Source organism: Loxodonta africana, chromosome 1 (assembly GCF_030014295.1).
Source record: "Loxodonta africana isolate mLoxAfr1 chromosome 1, mLoxAfr1.hap2, whole genome shotgun sequence".
In the NCBI taxonomy this organism is placed as follows: domain Eukaryota; kingdom Metazoa; phylum Chordata; class Mammalia; order Proboscidea; family Elephantidae; genus Loxodonta; species Loxodonta africana.
This window is the reverse complement of record NC_087342.1, coordinates 108908162-108926977: the sequence shown is the minus strand read 5'-3', so window position 1 is coordinate 108926977 and position 18816 is coordinate 108908162. Positions and strand designations below refer to the sequence as shown.

Sequence of the window (18816 nt, the reverse complement as noted above, 5' to 3'; positions counted from 1 at the left end):
AAGCATATGGAACAGATACCTGTGTAGCTCAGTGAAACACTACTTTCCAAATGGAAAATTCATGATGTTACAAAATCATTCATGGGTGAAAGATCCCTTTAAAATACAAAACAGACCAATGGATTTTAGTGAAACAGGAAAAAATCATTTCTTTCTGTTATGTTTTCAAATTCCACATATCAACCAACTTTTAAGAACTACCACTTGTTGAGTTTAAGTGTACACATTGAAGAAGAATAGGCTGTAAAAAGGCTGTTAAAAAACTCCTTCCTTTTCCAACTACATATTTGTATTATGCCAGATTTTCTTTATGTACTTCAGCCGAATAGCAGCAGATCAAATGCAGGTGCAGTTGAGAGCCGGCTGACTTCTATTAAGACAGATATTAAAGATTTTGCAAAAACATAAAACTATCTCACTCTTCTCACTAAATTTCTTTTGTTTTCAAAAATATAATTCTTTTATATTAAAATGCTATGTTAACATGTAATGGGTTTATTATTGTTGTATTTAAATCAATACTTAAAGCATTTTTCAGTTTTAATTTATAATCTAGTAAATAGTGATAGCTACAACCCACATTTAAAAAAAAGCTCTTTGAGATCCTCAATAACATTTAAAGGCATAAAAGGGTTCTGAGATGAAAACATTTTAGAACCAGTGTCTTAAATAAATCTCCATTAGCCACTTGAATTCACAAAATTTCAGGAAGTTATGGAGACAATGGATCTCAGAGAAGGAAATCTACTTCCTCCTTTTGCCTCTGAGGAAATGAGGCCAAGAAAGGGGAGGTGACTTATTTGCCCAAGGTCACATGGCAAGTTAGAGGCAGAGAGGGGACTAGAACCACTATCTCCTGCTATAGTGCCCTACACAACACAAGTTTTTTTGTACAGGATCCTCTTCAGAATGACAGCATCAGAATTTCAAGATACTCTTAGGCATAAAAAGGGCACAATATCACCCTCACCTCAGCATGCGTCCATTTATACAGGCACTGAGTAGCCACAAGTCAGGCACCTGTGCTCCTTACTGCTGAAGGCAAAATAAACAAAACATGGGCCATCTTTTGTGGGGAGCCAAGTTCTGCAGATATAGAGAGAGACTTCATGAAAGGCAATACCTCATAGTATACAATATGAATTGTACAGCTGCAGTGCTGTTACTAACTGCACTACTAAAAGGCAAGGTGGGCAAACCCCACCTCTATCGATAACTACATGGCAAGGATCGGCCTAAATCCAATTCCCACCTGAAAGTGGACCTAAGCTTCACCTTCCCGTATCTCCATTCCTCTTTGCCAGCTGCTTCTTTGTGGCACTTCCTCTTTCACCCTAACCACCCAGTGCCCCAGCCACCCGGAGCCAGGTCATCAATTATCAGCCATAGGCTGAGGAGTCTGCATGACTCCCAGCACTTCAGACCAGCCGTCTCCCCCACTATGGTCCCCCGGGATAGGTCACAAGCTAGAAGAACTCTATCCTTTGGTGACTGCTTGTGCAGCCTTACTCTGTCGCTCAGCCACCTAGAGCTGGGTATTCACAAATCAACTGTCTTAGCAGTCTTTCTCTGAATCAGCCATCTACCCTGAGCTAAGTTACAGTTCCACTGCCCCTTGTTAGTTCATTAATTCTGTACGATGGCTCACCAAAATTCATGGGGACTATTACCTATACTTGAGACCTGGTGGTGCTGTAATTAAAGTGCTTGGCTGCTAACTAAAAGGTTGGTGGTTCAAACCCACCAGCGACTCTGTGGGAGAAAGATGTGGCCATCAGCTTCTGTAAAGATTACAGCTTTGAAAACCCTATGGCACAATTCTATCCTGTCCTATAGGGTTGCTATGAGTTGGAATCAACTTGATGGCAATGGGTTATTTTCAGAAAGCCAGAGAGAAAATGCCAGATCAAGTTCTTTGTCCCACACAACAGCATGTAACATAATGTGTAATTATACAACCTATATAATTACATTGTGCTATTATTGACCTTGTCATATGTAATGTTATAAACTGCATAATATTTTATATTAAATTTATGTACTATATGTAGGGAACAGGAAGTACTTTGGGGTCGTAGTGGGCAGTTGTGCACATGTACACTAGGCTCATGGCAAAGCAGGATGGTGAACTTGGAAAGTTTGCCATTATCTGTACTCTGTTCTCCTTTTGTCACTTCTCCATGTATATTAGTCTCCTAGGGCTGCTGTATCATATTACCACAAACTGTGAGGCTTATAACAACAGAAATTTATTGTCTCATAGTTCTGAAGAGGAGAAGTCTGGAATACAGGTGTTGGCAGGGCCATACTCTATGAAGACTCTAGGGGAGGATACTTTCTTGTCTCCTCTAGCTTTTGGTGGTTTGCCAGCAATCCTTGGCATTCCTTGGCTGGTAGATGCATCACCCCAGTCAGCGTGTCTGTCTTCACATGGCCTTTTCTCTACTGTGTCTGTGTCTCTGTGTCCAAATTTCCCTCTTAGTTGAAGGACACCAGTCATATTGGATTTAAGGCCCACCCTAATTCAGTATGATCTCATCTTAACTTGATTACATCTACAAAGACTCTATTTCCAAATAAATTCACATTCACAGGTTCTGGGTGGATGTGAATTTGGGGGGAGGGGTACTAGTCAACCCAGTACACCACTTTTAGCCTGTCTGCAGCCTCTTCGGACCAAAGTCCATCTGGATTTTCTGTCACAGTTTTCAGGGCATAGGGTCCCTCTGAGCCCCACTTAGTTCTTTTCCGTTAATATTTCAAATGGCTGCCACAGCTTCAGCTCATTTAATTCATGAGTTTAACAAACGGTTTATCAGGGCTAGTAAGTTTGAACGCATTGCATTGGGCAAATCTGCTGCAAAGGACCTCTTCAAAGTGTTGAAGAGCAAAGATGTCACCCTGAAGACTGAGGTGCGCCTTACCCAAGCCACGGTATTTTCAATCGCATCATTTGCATGTGAAAGCTGGACAATGAATAAGGAAGACGGAAGAAGAGTTGATGCCTTTGAATTGTGGTGTCGACGAAGAATTTTGAATACTCCATGGACCGCCAAAAGAACGAACAAATCTGTCTTGGAAGAAGTACAGCCAGAATGCTCCTTAGAAGCAAGGATGGCGAGACTGCGTCTTACATACTTTGGACATGTTGTCGGGAGGGATCAGTCCCTGGAGAAGCACATCATGCTTGGCAGAGCACAGGGTCGGCGGAAAAGAGGAGGACCCTCAACAAGGTGGATTGACACAGTGGCTGCAACAATGAGCTCAAGCATAACAACGATTGTAAGGATGGCGCAGGACGGGGCAGTGTTTCGTTCTGTTGTGCATGGGGTCGCTATGAGTCGGAACTGACTCGACGGCACCTAACAACAACAACAACAGTAAGTTTGAGGAAGCTAAAAGAGGAATACAAGGATAGTGAAGGCAAGTTACCAAATCTTCACATATTTGCTTCTACTGGCCCTTTGGATATTTTTGTTTACTAGGTCTAGAATCATGATTTCAGGCTATATCAATAAAACATAACGAACTTGTTGGGGGCTATGAAAGCTGGCCTCACCCCTATACCTCTGGCATAGTTGAATGCACATGGAGGGTATGGAATGTGTGTGTAACTCTAGCACCATCACCTCCCAGCTTTGTGACCTTGGGAAAATGCTACCCATCTGGGTCCTCAGGTGGAATTTAGGGTGCAGTAGTTAAGAGCCTTGAATCTGGAGCAAAATCACCTGGGTTCAATCCTGGCGTCACCATCATGGAGCCCTTAGGCCAAGTACCTCACATTTCTGAGCCTCAGTTTCCTCACCTGTGAAAGGGGGATAAGATCACACTTCACAGGATTATCATAAAGAATAAATGTGTTAATAATATATGTAAAGCACTTAGAATAATGCCTGGCAATATAGACATTGTTGTTGTTGGTTGCCACGGAGTCGATTTCAATGCACGGTGATCCCATGTGTGCAGAGCAGAATTACTCCTTAGGGTTTTCAAGGCTGTGACCTTTTGGAAGCAGATCACCAGGCCTTTCTTCCAAGGTGCCTCTGGGTGGGTTTGAACAACCTTCAGCTAGCCTTTCAGATGCTGGTCAAGGGACTTATACTATAGACATTAGTTGTTGTTATTCTGTATAACTCTCCCTATAAAAATTTATTATATTATTATAAAATTTGTATTAAAATACATGTTTTTTTGTTGTTGTTCAGCTAATGGGAATTCCAATATTTTACTGGTTCCTCCTTTAATTCTCTTATTCTCACTGCCCTCTGATGCTCCCTCCCGCCCCGAGAAAAATAGCTGACAATACATGGATGTGGCTTTTGTTTTTGTACACTTACGTTTTAACTAACCCTGGGAAGGAAGATTTAAAGGACCAAGAACCAGGTATCTGTCAAGTGCTTCTTGGGAAAGTTTTAGGAAACTGACACCAGAAACTAAAGTTAGCACCAAGCTGTTATTAAATTAATAGTTATCTGTTTGGAGTGTGGCCTGCAGGCTAAGGCACTGTCAGTAACTTTAGCTCTGTGAGCAGGTGTTGCACACACAATGGTGCCTCCCACCTTTCAGATTTTATGTAACAGAGCCCACGCTGTCTCAGCTACTTAGAGTGGGTCTATTTCTAGCATTAAGGGAAAGTGAGAACTGAATAGAGAGTGGGGCTTTTGGGGTTGCTAGGGGAAGGCAAAATAACTGTAATTTCATAGCAATTACCTATAACCAACGCTGTAAAAAGCTCCAGCTTTCCATTATAAGCTTGAGCCTCCACTGGGTGTGATTTGCAAGGCAGAAATAAGCCCACAATTAGGCTCTAATGTATGAAAGATTCAGCACTATTCCCTGTCTAAATCTTTCTGAATGCATTTTTTTTCCTCCCTCGCTTTCAAGAAGGAAACCCTGGTGGTGTAGTGGTTAAGTGCTATGGCTGCTAACCAAAAGTCGGCAGTTCTAATCCACCAGGTGCTCCTCGGAAACTCTATGGGGAAGTTCTACTTGCTATGAGTCGGAATCAACTCGACGGCAGTGCGTTTGGTTTTTGGTTTTGGTCTTTCAAGAAAAAAACTCTTAGTAAGCTCCAGTAAGTTCCAGGATGTTGGTTCATTTTGAGTTTCAATAAATTGAAATTTGGAGCTTTGCGAGTATAGCTGGGAGCCGTCCACTGCCTATGTCCTCCCTATGAGCCAGGCTCAGTGCTGTGGCCTCCAGATGAGGCCGTGGTTGCCAGTGGAGCCAACACTCTGGACAAGAGTGAGGGGGTTATTTCTCTCTCTAAATACCATGTTGGGAGCCAATAAACCACCCAATAGAAACAAATTATACAGAGGCTTGCTCCCCATTATTTTTTTTGTTTGTTTGTTCATGTGTTTGCTCGAAATAAATCCTTTATAAAATTCAAGGTTTTGCAGCCCACTCAGAAGTGCAGTAGAGATAGACGTATGTTTCGAACATGTGAAACAATACCAACAAAAACAAAATCCCAACAAAACCCTATTTTGAGGAGGATAGCAGAAAGGGGGAATTTAATGAGCAGAAACATGTAAGCAGTCAATAATGATATCTGTTATTGTTATATGTGTCCCTGTCTTATCCCTCTGTCCATTCCACATAAGGCCATAAACTCCTTGAGGGAATACATTTTTTTTAATAGCATTTTTTTATTTTAATTTTCGTGAAGCTTTTAAAAATCTTTTATTTTTTTTATTGTGCTTTAAATGAAAGTTTATAATTCAAGTCAATTTCTCGTACATTGTTATGTGACCCTAGTTGATCTCCCTACAATGTGACAGCATGCTCCTTCTCTCCACCCTGTATCTCCTGTGTCCGTTCAACCCAGCTCCTGTCCCCCTCTGCCTTCTCATTTTGCCTCCAATCAGGAGCTGGCCACCTAGTCTCATGAGTCTACTTGAGCTAAGAAGCACACTCCTCACCAGTATCATTTTATGTCTTATAGTACAGTCTAATATTTGTCTGAAGAGTTGCCTTCAGGAATGGTTTTAGCTCTAGGCTAACAGAAAGTCCCAGAGCCATGCCCTCTGGGTCCCTCCAGTCTCAGTTAGACCTTTAAGTTTGGTCTTTTTACTAGTATTGAAATACTGCATCCCGCTTTTTTCCTGCTCTATCAGGGATTCTCTGTTGTGTTCCCTGTCAGGGTAGTCATTGTGGTAGCTGGGCACCATCTAGTTCTTCTGGTCTCAGACTTATGGAGTCTCTGGTTTCTGTGGCCCTTTCTGTCTCTTGGACTCATATTTTCATTGTGTCTTTGGTGTTATTCATTCTCCTTTACCCCAGGTGGGTTGAGACCAATTGATGCATCTTAGATGGCTGTGTTAAAGACCCCAGAAGCCACTCACCAAAGTGGGATGCAGAAAGTTTTCTTAATACACTTTGTTATGCCAGTTGACCTAGATGTCTCCTGAAACCGTGGTCCCCAGACCCCTGCCCCTGCTACTCTGTCCCTCGAAGTGTTTGGCTATATTCAGGAAACTTCTTAGCTTGTGGTTTAGTCCAGTTGTGCTGACTTCCCCTGTATTGTGTGTTGTCCTTCAACTTGAGGGAATACATTTTGAATCCTCCATGCAATTTTCTCCAGTGCTCTGCATATAACTGTTAGGCAATATGTCTTTGTTTAGTAAAAGAATAATTTAACCAATGAATGGTATATTGACTTTGAAATCACGTACTAGTCAGAACTACTAAGTAGAGTATTGATTAAAGCCTTGAGCTTTCTAACTTTTAAATACGCTAGGAGAGGGGGATCAAAATTTGAGGCATTTGTACTCATAAAATCCTCATGGAGCAAGGACCCAAGGGTGTTAGAGGGCAAGCTACAGAGGAATTTGTTTTGGCTAGGTATAGCCAAAGAAATGCATTTCTACTTGTTAGACTTGTCCTCAGATAGAATGGACTGCTTTGACAAATATAAAATGCTGGTCAGTGAAGATATTCAGATGACTACTTGGAGTTATAGAAGTTGGTACTCCACCATCGTTTTTGTTAGACTATGTGATGTTGAAGGTCTCCTTTTACCCTGAGATGCTAGAGTTCTATAGTTTCGGAAAGTTATGATTCAACATAATCGTGATAATGGAAACTCAAGTTCAGTTCAGCAAATATTTATTGAGCTCTCATATTGTGCCAGGCATTGTCTTAGATAGACATTAGAGGGGCAAAAATGAATAAGGTATAGTATGAGATATAAAATACAACGCTGCCCTTTGAGGTTAGGCGTGGACCTGCATGATTTTTGTAGTTCTCAGATTACGGTTTTGGTGTTATATATAACCCTATGTCCCTTCTTGGTAATATGTATGTGCCAACTCAGGACTCTGGTTTTCTTCCTTCTAGGCTGGAATTGATGGAGAGAGCATCGGCAACTGTCCTTTCTCTCAGCGTCTCTTTATGATCCTCTGGCTGAAAGGAGTTGTGTTCAATGTCACCACTGTGGATCTGAAAAGGTAAAGGACACTGCATTAATGGAGAATGCAAGGAACAGAGAACCTTCCATGAGGGAGGGCAAAAGCATTCCCATGGCTCCCACTAGCTTTCTGCTTGTAACTATTGGCCAGAAATGTGTAACAGGACCCACCCCTAGTTACAAGCAAGACTGCAAAACTGAGTATCTCACTTGGGGTTGAGCACTTCTTTGCCCTGATTATCAAGGTTTGTTTAGCACAGAAGGGAGGAATGGATATTGGCTATGCAGCTAAGAGCATTTGATGCAGATCAGCTAAAGATATAGGTGTTAGCCTTTTCAGCAGTACTAGTGCCCACATCCTGGGGGATCCTACCAACTCTCCAGGTGTGAAAGTCTGAGGCCTCAGAGATTTGAGATCCAGACCATGTCCCATATTCCCAACAGTGTCATATTACAGGTATAGTTAGGTCTTCAACATAACTTTTAGGGGTACACAGTTCAATAACACTTTGCTCTTCCGTTTTCTAGACTCCAAAACTTGGGAGTTGTTTCCATCTCTTTTCTCTCATTACCCCTGTGGTCAATTAGTTGCCAAGTCCAAGACAGTCTCCCATTGTACTGTCTCCTACCTCCAAGCTCTCTTGTCCATTCTCAGGTCCCACCACTGCTAGCCTGACAATTTCCTGTTTAAACTGGTCTTCTTTCCAGGTACTCTCTCTTTCTCTCTAATCTATCCTTTATGTTATCATAAGGTTATCCTATGTCTTATGTCCCCATCTTTAGAATTCCTTAGTATAAGAATTCTGGATTATAGGGTGGAGAATTACTGATATTCCGTTTTTAATAAAACAAACAAAGTAAATAAAACAGGCAGCATTCAACATCAGAAGCCACACGCTTCATTCTTACATAACATATTCTGTTTTTGTCCTATTTGTTAGCCTCTCTCTTGTTCTTTAAATGTGGAATAGCTCAAGGCTCACTCCTTGAGTCTCCAGGGAGCATAGCATGTTCTCCCTTTCTCCTTTATGTGATTTTTTTCAGATCCAGAGCTCTGGGCATTGTCTAGATAGCTCTACTTGGATTTTTTTTTTTGAAACCATCTTAAACTCTATATGTCTAAAATTGTATTCATCACTTTTCCTTCAAGATGGGCTCCCCTCCTGAATTCCTTTGCCTCTTAGTTTACTAGCGCTGCCATAACAAAGCATCATAAAGTAGAGCTTTAAAGAACAGAACTTTATTTTCTCATAGTTCTGGAGGCTAGAAGTCCAAATTCAGGGAGTTGACTCTAGGGGAAAGTCCTTCTTTGTTCCTTTCAGCTTCTAGTAGGCTCTGGCAATTCTTGGTGTTCCTGGACTTGTAGAGTCATCTGCCTCCATCTTCACATGGCATCTGCCCCTTGCATGACTCTGTGTCTATTCTGTTCTTCTTATGACACCACTCAGAAGGGATTAAGTATAGGACCAAGCCTGTTCCCATAAGACCTCATTAACATAAGAAAAGAAAACCTTATTTCCAGAGTCATATTTACAGGTACAGAGGTTAAAACCAAAAAAAAAAAAACCCGAAACTCACTGTTGTTGAGTCGATTCTGACTCATAACGACCTTATAGGACAGACTAGAACTGCCCCATAGAGTTTCCAAGGAGTGCATGGCGGATTTGAACTCTCAACCTTTGGGTTAGCAGCAGTAGCTCTTAACTGCCACACCACCAGGGTTTCCTCAGGGGTTAGGAGTTCAACATAACTTTTGGGAGACACAATTCAATCCATATAATGCTTTGCTCTTCTGTTTCTTAAGCTCTGAAACTTTAGAGTTGTTTCCAGCTCCTTTCTCTTGTCATCCCTGTGGTCCCATTGTAATGTCTCTTACCTCCAAGCTCTCTTGTCCATTCTCAGAGCCTACAGCTCAGTTCAGGTCCCACCACTGCTGGCCTGACAGTTTCCTGTTCTTCAAACTAGCCTTCTTCTTTCCAGGTACTCTCTTTCTCTAATCCATCCTTTATATTATCATAAGGTTGTTCTTCTAAAAATAGTCCTCTAATCATGTTGCTCCTGAGGCTTGGAAAATCTTCTGATGCTTCCCATTGCCTGCAGAATAATGCATTCCCATCCCTCCTTTGTCTTTTCTCAGCTTCTTTGTCTTTTCTCAGCTTCTTCCCAGCATTATCTCCCAATACTTCTCTCCATGAGCTGTCTACATTTGTCACACTGGCCTTCTTCTGCTGCTTTTGTTCCTTCCACCCTCTAGCACTTGGCTAGGGTGCTTCCTCTTTCTAAGACAGGCTCTCTCCTCCTTTCTGTCTCTAGAGATTGTGCCCAGCCCGCAGGCCCAGCTTCTGTCCCTTCTCCTCTGAGGAGCCTGCCCCCCCCATCTCCAGTCTCTAGTGCATTGTATCAATCCAACCTGCCTCCAAACTCACTTAGCCCCTGTCGTCTATGTTGTCTTGCACCATCATTTAGCATTTCACCTGGTTATGAGATCTACAATCCTAATACTTTAAAACTGGCGATGCTTTCCCATAAATAATCACCTAATGCATAACCCTGTGAAGGAGGTCTTGTTTCCCCATTTTGTGTAAGGAAACTGAGGTGGATGCATTTAAGTGATTTGCCCAAGGTGCCCAGCTAGAATAGCAGGTGCCGCTACTGAAAACCCAGTCTTCTTGGTTCATATCCCATGTGCTTCACAACACACCAGATTGCCTTCTGAAGTGTTTTATTTTTCAAATGAGACCCTAAGTCCTCAAGGACAGGCAGGGATCCTGTTTTAAGTTTCTTTGTATTCTCCATAGCAACTAACAGGCCTCAATTAACGTCAAGTGATAACAGACATAATCGATGATAACTAAAGAGAGCAGGAGGCTTTCACCTAGTTTGGAAGTACAGCTTTCTTCAATGGGATATTGGAGGTCTTTGGATTATCATCTGTAAGAGTGAACTTGTATGTTTGGCTGGAGATCAAAATGGGAGAGGGAACAACCCCAGCATTCTTCAAATGCTTATGCTACACCTTCCTGTCTGTTATCACGTATTTTCCTGCCAACACAAATCTTTCCTGCCAACACCCCTTTGAGGCAGGCAGGCAAGTATCATACCTCCAGTTCTATAGGTAAGGAAACCTTCTTACTACCATATATATATGTATGAAACCAAACTTGTTGCTGTCAAGTCAATTGCGACTCATAGTGACCCTAAAGGACAGAGTAGAACTTCCCCATGGGGTTTCCAAGGAGTGGCTGGTGGATTTGAACTGCTGACATTTCAGTTAGCAGCCATAGCTCTTAACCACTGCACCATCAGGGCTCCGTATACACACACACACATATATATATATCACACACACATATCTATATTCAAAACAAACATATATACACACATATATATATATGGGGAGTCCCTGGTGGATGCAAATGGTTAAGCATTTGGCCCCTAATTGAAAGTTTGAGGTTCAAGTTTACCCAGAGGCACCTCAGAAGAAAGGCCTGGCAATCTACTTCTGAAAAATCAGCCATTGAAAACTCTATGGAGTACAGTTCTACTCTGACACACGTGGAGCGACTATGAGTTCGAATTGCCCCAACAGCGACTGGTTTGGTTTTTATATATATATTTGTATGTGTGTATTTGTATATACATGAAAGGTGGTAGATATTTTTAAATGTAAGATACAATGAAGTTAAACGATTTCTAAGAAAACTGGATTCTTATCCTGGCACCACCATTTATTGCCTGAGTGACCTTGAGTAAGTTATTTCACTTTTCTGAGCCTCAGTTTCCTCACTGGTAAATGGAGATAAAAACAGTGCTTTCTTTATAGTTTGTTGTGAGCACTTAGTGAGCAGACCGTGTAAAACATTTTTGTTTAGTTTATGCCTGGCTCATAGGAGGAACTGACTACATACTGGCTACTAATTGCACTATCCCTGTCCTCATGAAACTTGTGATCAGTCAGGGAAAGATGATTGATGCACATTGAATAATTCATAAATTAGACCTGATAGTATGTAGTTAAATGCTAATGGTATCATTTCAGCTATAAATGCTGAAGAAGTCACCAAAGAGCCAGCATCCCATTGGCAAGGCCCAGTTGAGTGTTGGGAGCCTTAGGCATTACTTACCAGGTTGTCAGGCTCCAGAGACCATTGTCTCTAGAGTTGGGGGTGCGGGCGTGGAGGGGGGGCACAGGGATATAATCGCTGAAAAACAAAATCAGCATAGATTTCCCCTTCCAGCTGAGAACCCGAGCACTGCTGTCTTATATCAGCTCTAAAAATCAGGAGAAACTAAAGAATGTCATTTGATTGTCTGAAATGAGGGACACACACAAAGTAAACAAAGGGACAAAATGAAGTAGATTTTTAAAATTCTTTCCATCTCAGTTGTCTGAGGAGTTCCAAGTGCCACAGAAGTACGTGTGGAGAGTATGTGTGTGTGGGGAACGACATGGGAGTAGCACCGTAATTGAAATTCTTCTCTTCCCCTCCCAAACTGATTACACCAGGAATTTATTTCATTACAGACTCCCCACCACCCCCCCACTACTTATTTATTTATTTTTGGTTCCCGCATGCAAGTTTTCCACTCTCAGCTCCCACAGAAATGTTGCATTCTTGGAGAGAAAGCATTTGAGGTGAATCTGATGTCCCAGCCCTGCCCATGGAATTCTCCAACATCATTCCCTCTTTCTCACTCTTTTCTTAATTCAACCCTCTCCCTCTGCACTGTCCCCATTTCACCAGCCCTTCTTCCCCTCATTTTCCTTCATCCTTGCTCTTGCCTGCAGACCAGCTGGCAGAAACAAGAAGGCAGTCTTTGGGCATAACTGTTGTTGTTGCTAGTTGCCATCAAGTCAACTTTCACCTCATTGCAAGCCCATGTGACAGAGTAGAACTGCCCCATAGGGTTTCCTAGGCTGTAATCTTTGAGGAATCAGATTGCCAGGTCTTTCTCCTGAGGGGCCAGTAAATGGGCTCAAACTGCCAACCTTTTGATTAGCCGTAGAGCACTTAAGCGCTTAACCATTGAGCCACCAAGTCTCCTTTGGCATTAACAGGCCCCATAAAAACACAAGATCTCTTTCTTTCCTGTTATACATACTATGGAGCCCTGGTGGCACAGTGGTTAAGCGTTTGGCTGCCAACCGGAAGGTTAGTGTTTCGAACCCACCAGCCACTCTTCAAGAGAAAGATGTGGCAGTCAGCTTCCGTAAAGATTTATGGCCTTGGAAACCCTATGGGGCAGCTCTACTCTGCCCTGTAAGGTCAATATGAGTTGGAATAAACTCAATGGCAATGGGTTATATGTGCCCTTAATAATGCAGTCCTTTTACGCAGGCAGTTAGCACACTCCCCAGCTCAAACCAACAATGTCCCTTAGCACTGCTGTGGGCTGAGTATATACAATTTAATCAATTATTTGTTTGTTCATTCAATTAAACATGGGTTTCAGGATTTCACCACCTCCTCCATCATCTGAGCTTTTCTCTCTGGATAATTTAGGACTGTTGTGTTTTTTTTTTTTTTGCTTTGGTTATCTTAGATTTCCTTCAGTATCTGACCCAGAATCCAACAGGTACCCTAAGAGACTCTGTTCTCAGGGAATGAATTTGCTGCATATTATAAACATGCTTCACCTACAAAATCATATTGGTCCCAGCAAAGCTTGCTAGAAAAAGAAATAACTTCCTTAATGAGTCCCATTAGAAAATAGAAGATATATTTACTTGGAAAATAAATTGTTCATAACTTAAGATAACACTTAAGAACCCAGATAATTTTTTAAACATAAGCACAATTTCTGATTCAATATCAATAGGATATTTTATATATATATGTATATATATACCTGTATAGAACAGAGTTAAAATCATATTTCAAGAAAAATAATAACCTTCTAGGAAAGCTTGAACCAGAATACTTGAAATTTAAGAATAATAGCATGAGCTTGAACTAAGTTACAAAGTAGAAATACTGCAAAAGTAAGAATATAATGGTGTACCAATACTCTAGCAGTATATTTGTTGACTGGTTTTCCCCATATTTAATTGTAATCCCAAAAGGTTTCATAGTTGGACTAAGGTTTTTACGAACTTTGGAATAATCTACAGTTTCTAATTTTGCAGTTAAAAATCATTCCTTTTTTTAAAAATTAAAAATGGGGAATGCAAATATACAACATATCTTTTTACACTCTTTTCTAAATTATTTTCTAAAGTTGTGCTAATTTTTTGGTTGTGAAAAGTTAAATTTTTCTGTTGCTTTCATTTTTATCTAGTAGTTTTTCTATTTTTAAAAAAACGAAATTATATTTCAACCTTAAAGAAACATATGTCACCAATTTAGAAATTGTTGTCTTTTTTGTTATTAAACTCTGATAAAAATTGGCATAACATATAAAGACCTATGGAACTAGAACTGTTATTAGAGAAATTTAGGGAATCATAGTTTCCTATGAGGGCAATTGTTGTTATCTGTACTTTCCTTTAAGGAGCCCTAGTGGCACAAAGTTTAAATTGATCGACTGCTAACTGAAAGGTTGGCAGTTTGAAACCACCAGTGGCTCCGAGGGAGAAAGATGTGGCAGTCTGCTTCCATAGAGGTGTACAGCCTTGGAAACCTTATGAGGTCACTATAAGTTGGGATCAACTTGATGGCAGTGGGTTTGGGGTTATATTTTCGTTTGGTAAAATGTTTTAACTGTGATTTTTTAGCTTAGTAAACATTCTGTTGGGTAAAACTTGATCATAAACTAATTTTCATAAATTAATTGAATTATCTTGCAACATTAAAGTTTATATAAAGTTTTGAGTTGCTTTGGATTAAAAGAAAGCATTGTTTCAAAAAAATTAAAAATGGATGCTTTATTCATGTATTCCTTAAGAATATGTATCTATTGAGGACCTCCTATATGAGAGGCACAGTTCTAGGTCTTTGCCCTTATGGATCTAGAGGTGCCAGACTTTATCTCAGATAGCTTCTCACCCAGTAATAGTAGGTTCTTGATGCAGAATCCTTGGTGAGGAGAAGGCCAAAGCCCCTCAGGTGTTTGTTGAGCAATAATGTTGAACTTGGGTCTGTAGGACATAAATCCATGAGTTTTCATAAAGTCCTGTAGTTTGTCCATGTTAGAAACTTAGCAATGAAAATACTTTTGAAAGCATCATCTCCATTTAATAAGTGAGATTTAAAACTAATAATTTGCCTTTTTTTTCAGGATACCCAAAGGCTGTATTAGGGGCTATAACGATATATTAAAAAAGTGTTCTGTTGAGCCTGACAAAAGTCTGACTAATGTTAGACATTGGTTATGAGATATTAGAATTTAAGTTACACAGAATAGAGGTAGTCCAACATGGGCAAATAGCTCAAGCCCCCAACTTCCTTGTGTTTAAGAAGTTTATTTCTGCCCTCTTGGGGTAATTGTATCATTACAATGACAATATCTCAAGGTAACGTTACAATAGCCTCCTCTTGGGAGAATCTTTTGGGATGAAAGTGTGATTTAATGCATTAATTTTTGAGGGTTGCAATTCCATATACTGAATTTTTGTTAAAATAATTGGTGAAGGAACTTTTGAAAGCAAAGCCTAGCCTCTCCCCGGGTCATTAAAGCTTGACACAAATTTTGATGGTCATCTGTGATCAGTCTCCATTTTTTCAGTAGTACTCAAATCCTTCATCTTGACTTGCTCCTCTCTCACTGACTTGAACCCGATAGATTTCCTGGGTCATACCAGGTCTTCAGAACTTTCCCCCACACACCCCACACTCAGGGGTGGATTAGCCAATAGGCAATGTAAGCACGGTGCTCACCTTGCTTACCAGATCATTTGTAGTGAACGATTTCACGTTTTTTCACCACATCAAAGATTCTGCTTCTACGTATAGCTGGCATCTCTCTCTCTCCCAACCCCACAACACCTGCCTACAGAATCAAAGCCTCTTTTCAAATTTACAGTTCCCGACAGGAACAGATGACTCAGTAAGCATGGTAAGCACGGGCTCACTTACTAATCTGCACTGAACAGTTTCACATGTTTTTCAGCACATCTTTAATACTGTTCACTATTAGCAAGTAAGCACAAGTAAGCCTGTGCTTACCTTGCTTATTGGGTAATCCATCCCTGCTCACACTATAAATCCGTCTTGCTGGCAAGCATGTTGGACAGCACAAAGAGTTTAATTTCTGGCTTGAAGTCCTAGGTTTCCTGAACGTGAAGCAACCTGGTGTAAGCCAACACCTGAATCTTGCTCTCTCTACAGGAAGCCAGCCGACCTGCACAACCTAGCCCCTGGGACCCATCCACCTTTCCTGACCTTCAACGGCGACGTGAAGACAGACGTCAATAAGATCGAGGAGTTCTTGGAGGAGACCTTGGCCCCTGAAAAGTAATGAGCTATTTTTTTCTGGAGCTAAAGAAAGGAAAGGGTCCACACTGGAATCAGAAAATCACAGTGTAAACTTTCAGAAGGCAGATTTCCAAAGGAACTTCATCAATCCAGCACATAGGATCCTCTTTTCCAAGAGAGGGTGTGGGACACCCCTCCTCATCCCCAAAGGGCTGCCAATCTCAAAATTGCTTCACAAGTCCACTCTGAGAGTAAATATCACCTATGAAGGGAAGCAGATTACTCGCCCCTAAACAGGGCGATTTTTAGGAGCACGGGGAAGATTATCACTCCTTCCTTCCCCCAGATAAGCCCTCTACCCCTTTTGCTTTGCCTAACAGAAATCTAAGTGAGGACAGAGGCCTCCTCTTTCCTGAACAAGAACTGAAAAGCTGATGAAATGAAAATAAGCCAGGAGAGAGGTAACTCAGTGACTTAAAACCACAGCAAGATATAAATAAGAGTCATAAATCTGACCAAGTCTAGTCTGACCCTGTAATTCAACAGATGAAAAAACTGATTGATAGCAGTTCCTTCTCTGAAAAGGGCACAGGGAAGAGAGAGACCACAGGGGCTATAAGTTGTTATGGATAGATAAGCCGTTACTGACTGAAAATAGGAGTGCCGAGAAGAGGGATGAATTCTAAAATTTACCAGAGCTGGAAATGTCTGTTATAGTATGTCATACCCAGAGATTAAAGCAATCACAACAATTAAAAAAAAAAAAAAAAAAGAAAGAATATATATAGAATATATAGAGAGTATTATATATACCTGGGTTGGTTATTATATATACCCTGTAGGATAGCCACTGAAAGGTTTTAAGCCAAAGATTTAGAGAGTCAGTTTTATAACTTACTTTGTGGGGCAGGTGGGGCAGAAGATGGCAAAGCTGTAAGTAGACAAATCATTGAGGAGGAGCCAATGGGTGGCCATCCAGGTGAGACATAATGGAGTGCTGAGTTGAGACAGTGGCAGTAAAATGGGAGGAGAGGGGTAGAATGGATTCAGGAAATACTTAGAAATTAAAATAAGCAGAATTTGACAACTGAAACTCACCATCTTGCGTTTAAAAGCCCATTGGCGCAGCCACTGTGTCAACCCAACTCCTTGAGGGTCTTCCTCTTTTTCGCTGACCCTCTGCTTTACCAGGCATGATGTCCTTCTCCAGGGATTGATCATCCTGATAACGTGTCCAAAGTATGTGAGACAGAGCTTCGCCGTCCTTGCTTCTAAGGAGCACTCTGGCTGTATTTCTTCCAAGACAGACTTGTTTGTTCTTCTGGCAGTCCATTCGATATTCTTTGCCAACACCATAAGTCAATTTTTCTTCAGTTTTCATTATTCATTGTCTAGCTTTTCCATGCATATAAGGCGATTGAAAACACCATGGCTTGGGTCAGGAACATCTTAGCCCTCAAGGTGACATCTTTGTTTTTTAACACTTTAAAGAGGCCTTTTGCAGCAGATTTGCCCAATGCAAGGTGTCATTTGATTGCTTGACTACTGCTTTTATGGGTGTGGATTGTGGATCCATGTAAAATGAAATCCTTGACAACTTCAGTCTTTTGTCTGTTTATCATGATGTTGCCTATTGGTCCAGTCACGAGAGTTTTTGTTTTCTTTATGTTGAGGTGTAAACCATACTAAAGGCTATAGTCTTTGACCTTCCTCAGTAAATGCTTCAAGTCCTCTTTACTTTCAGCAAGCAAGGTTGTGTCATCTGCATATCATAGGTTGTTGATGAGACTTCCTTCAATCCTGATGCCTTGTTCTTCATACAGTCCAGCTTCTCGGATTATTTGCTCAGCATACAGATTGAATAAGTATGGTGAAAGGATACAACCCTGATGCACACCTTTCCTGACTTTAAACCATGCAGTATCCCCTTGTTCCATTAGGATGACTGCCTCTTGGTCTACATACAGGTTCTTCATGAGAACAATTAAGAGTTCTAGAATTCCCATTCTTCGCAAAGTTATCCAGAATTTGTTATGATCCACACAGTCAAATGCCTTTCAATAGTCAATAAAACACAAGAAACATCTTTCTGGTATTCTCTGCTTTCAGCCGTGATCCATCTGACATCAGCAATGATATCCCTTATTCCACATCCTCTTCTCAATCTGGCTTGAATTTTTGGCAGTTCCCTGTTAATGTACTGCTGCAACTGCTTTTGAATGATCGTTAGCAAAATTTTACTTGTGCGTGATATTAATGATATTGTTCGATAATTTCCACATTCGGTTCCATCACCTTTCTTTGGAATAGGCATAAATATGGATCTCTTTCAGTCAGTTGGCCAGGTAGCTGTCTTCCAAGTTTCTTGGCATAGACGAGTGAGCACTTCAGCACTGCATCCGCTTGTTGAAACGTCTCAACTGGTATTCTGTCAATTCCTGGAGCCTTGTTTTTCACCAGTGTCTTCAGTGCAACTTGGACTTCTTCCTTCAGTACCATGGATTCTTAATCATATGCTACCTCCTGAAATGTTTGAATGTCAACCAATTCTTTTTGGTACAGTGACTCTGTGTATTCCTTCCATCTTCTTTTGATGCTTCCTGCATCATTCAGTATTTTGTCCATAGAATCAATAAACTTTATGAAAACTGAAATTTGAATTTCCTATTTTTAAACATCACAGAATAGTATCCTTCTTTTGATATTTTTTCAACCATTTAAAAATTTAAAAACAATTCTTAGCTCCTGGGTCAGACAAAAAGAGATGATAGACTGGAATTGGCCCATAAGCTGTAGTTTGCTGACTCCTGAATTAGAGAAATTCACTATCTCTTTGATTCTCATCAGGTCATATCATAATTTTATTTCAAAGATGTTTGTGTGAATGAAAACACTATTTGCTTGCCTTTTAGAGAAACAGAATATACTCTGTTCAAAAACCAAAACCACGCCAGTTGCCAGCTAGTTGACTTTGACTTATGGCGACCCCATGTGTGTCAGAGTAGAACTGTGCTCCACAGGGTTTTCAGTGGCTGAGTTTTTGAAAGTAGA

The 18816-nt window shown here is 40.8% G+C and overlaps 1 protein-coding gene across 1 annotated transcript in view; it reads left to right on the top strand.

Annotated features, from left to right (window-relative positions):
- CLIC5 (chloride intracellular channel 5) overlaps positions 1-18816 on the top strand; it is a 128541-nt gene that overhangs the window by 60987 nt on the left and 48738 nt on the right. The window contains exons 2-3 of the mRNA XM_003403887.4: positions 7342-7451; positions 15679-15804. Of these exons, the coding sequence (XP_003403935.2) occupies positions 7342-7451; positions 15679-15804 (236 nt within the window). The remainder of the gene's footprint in view (positions 1-7341; positions 7452-15678; positions 15805-18816) is intronic.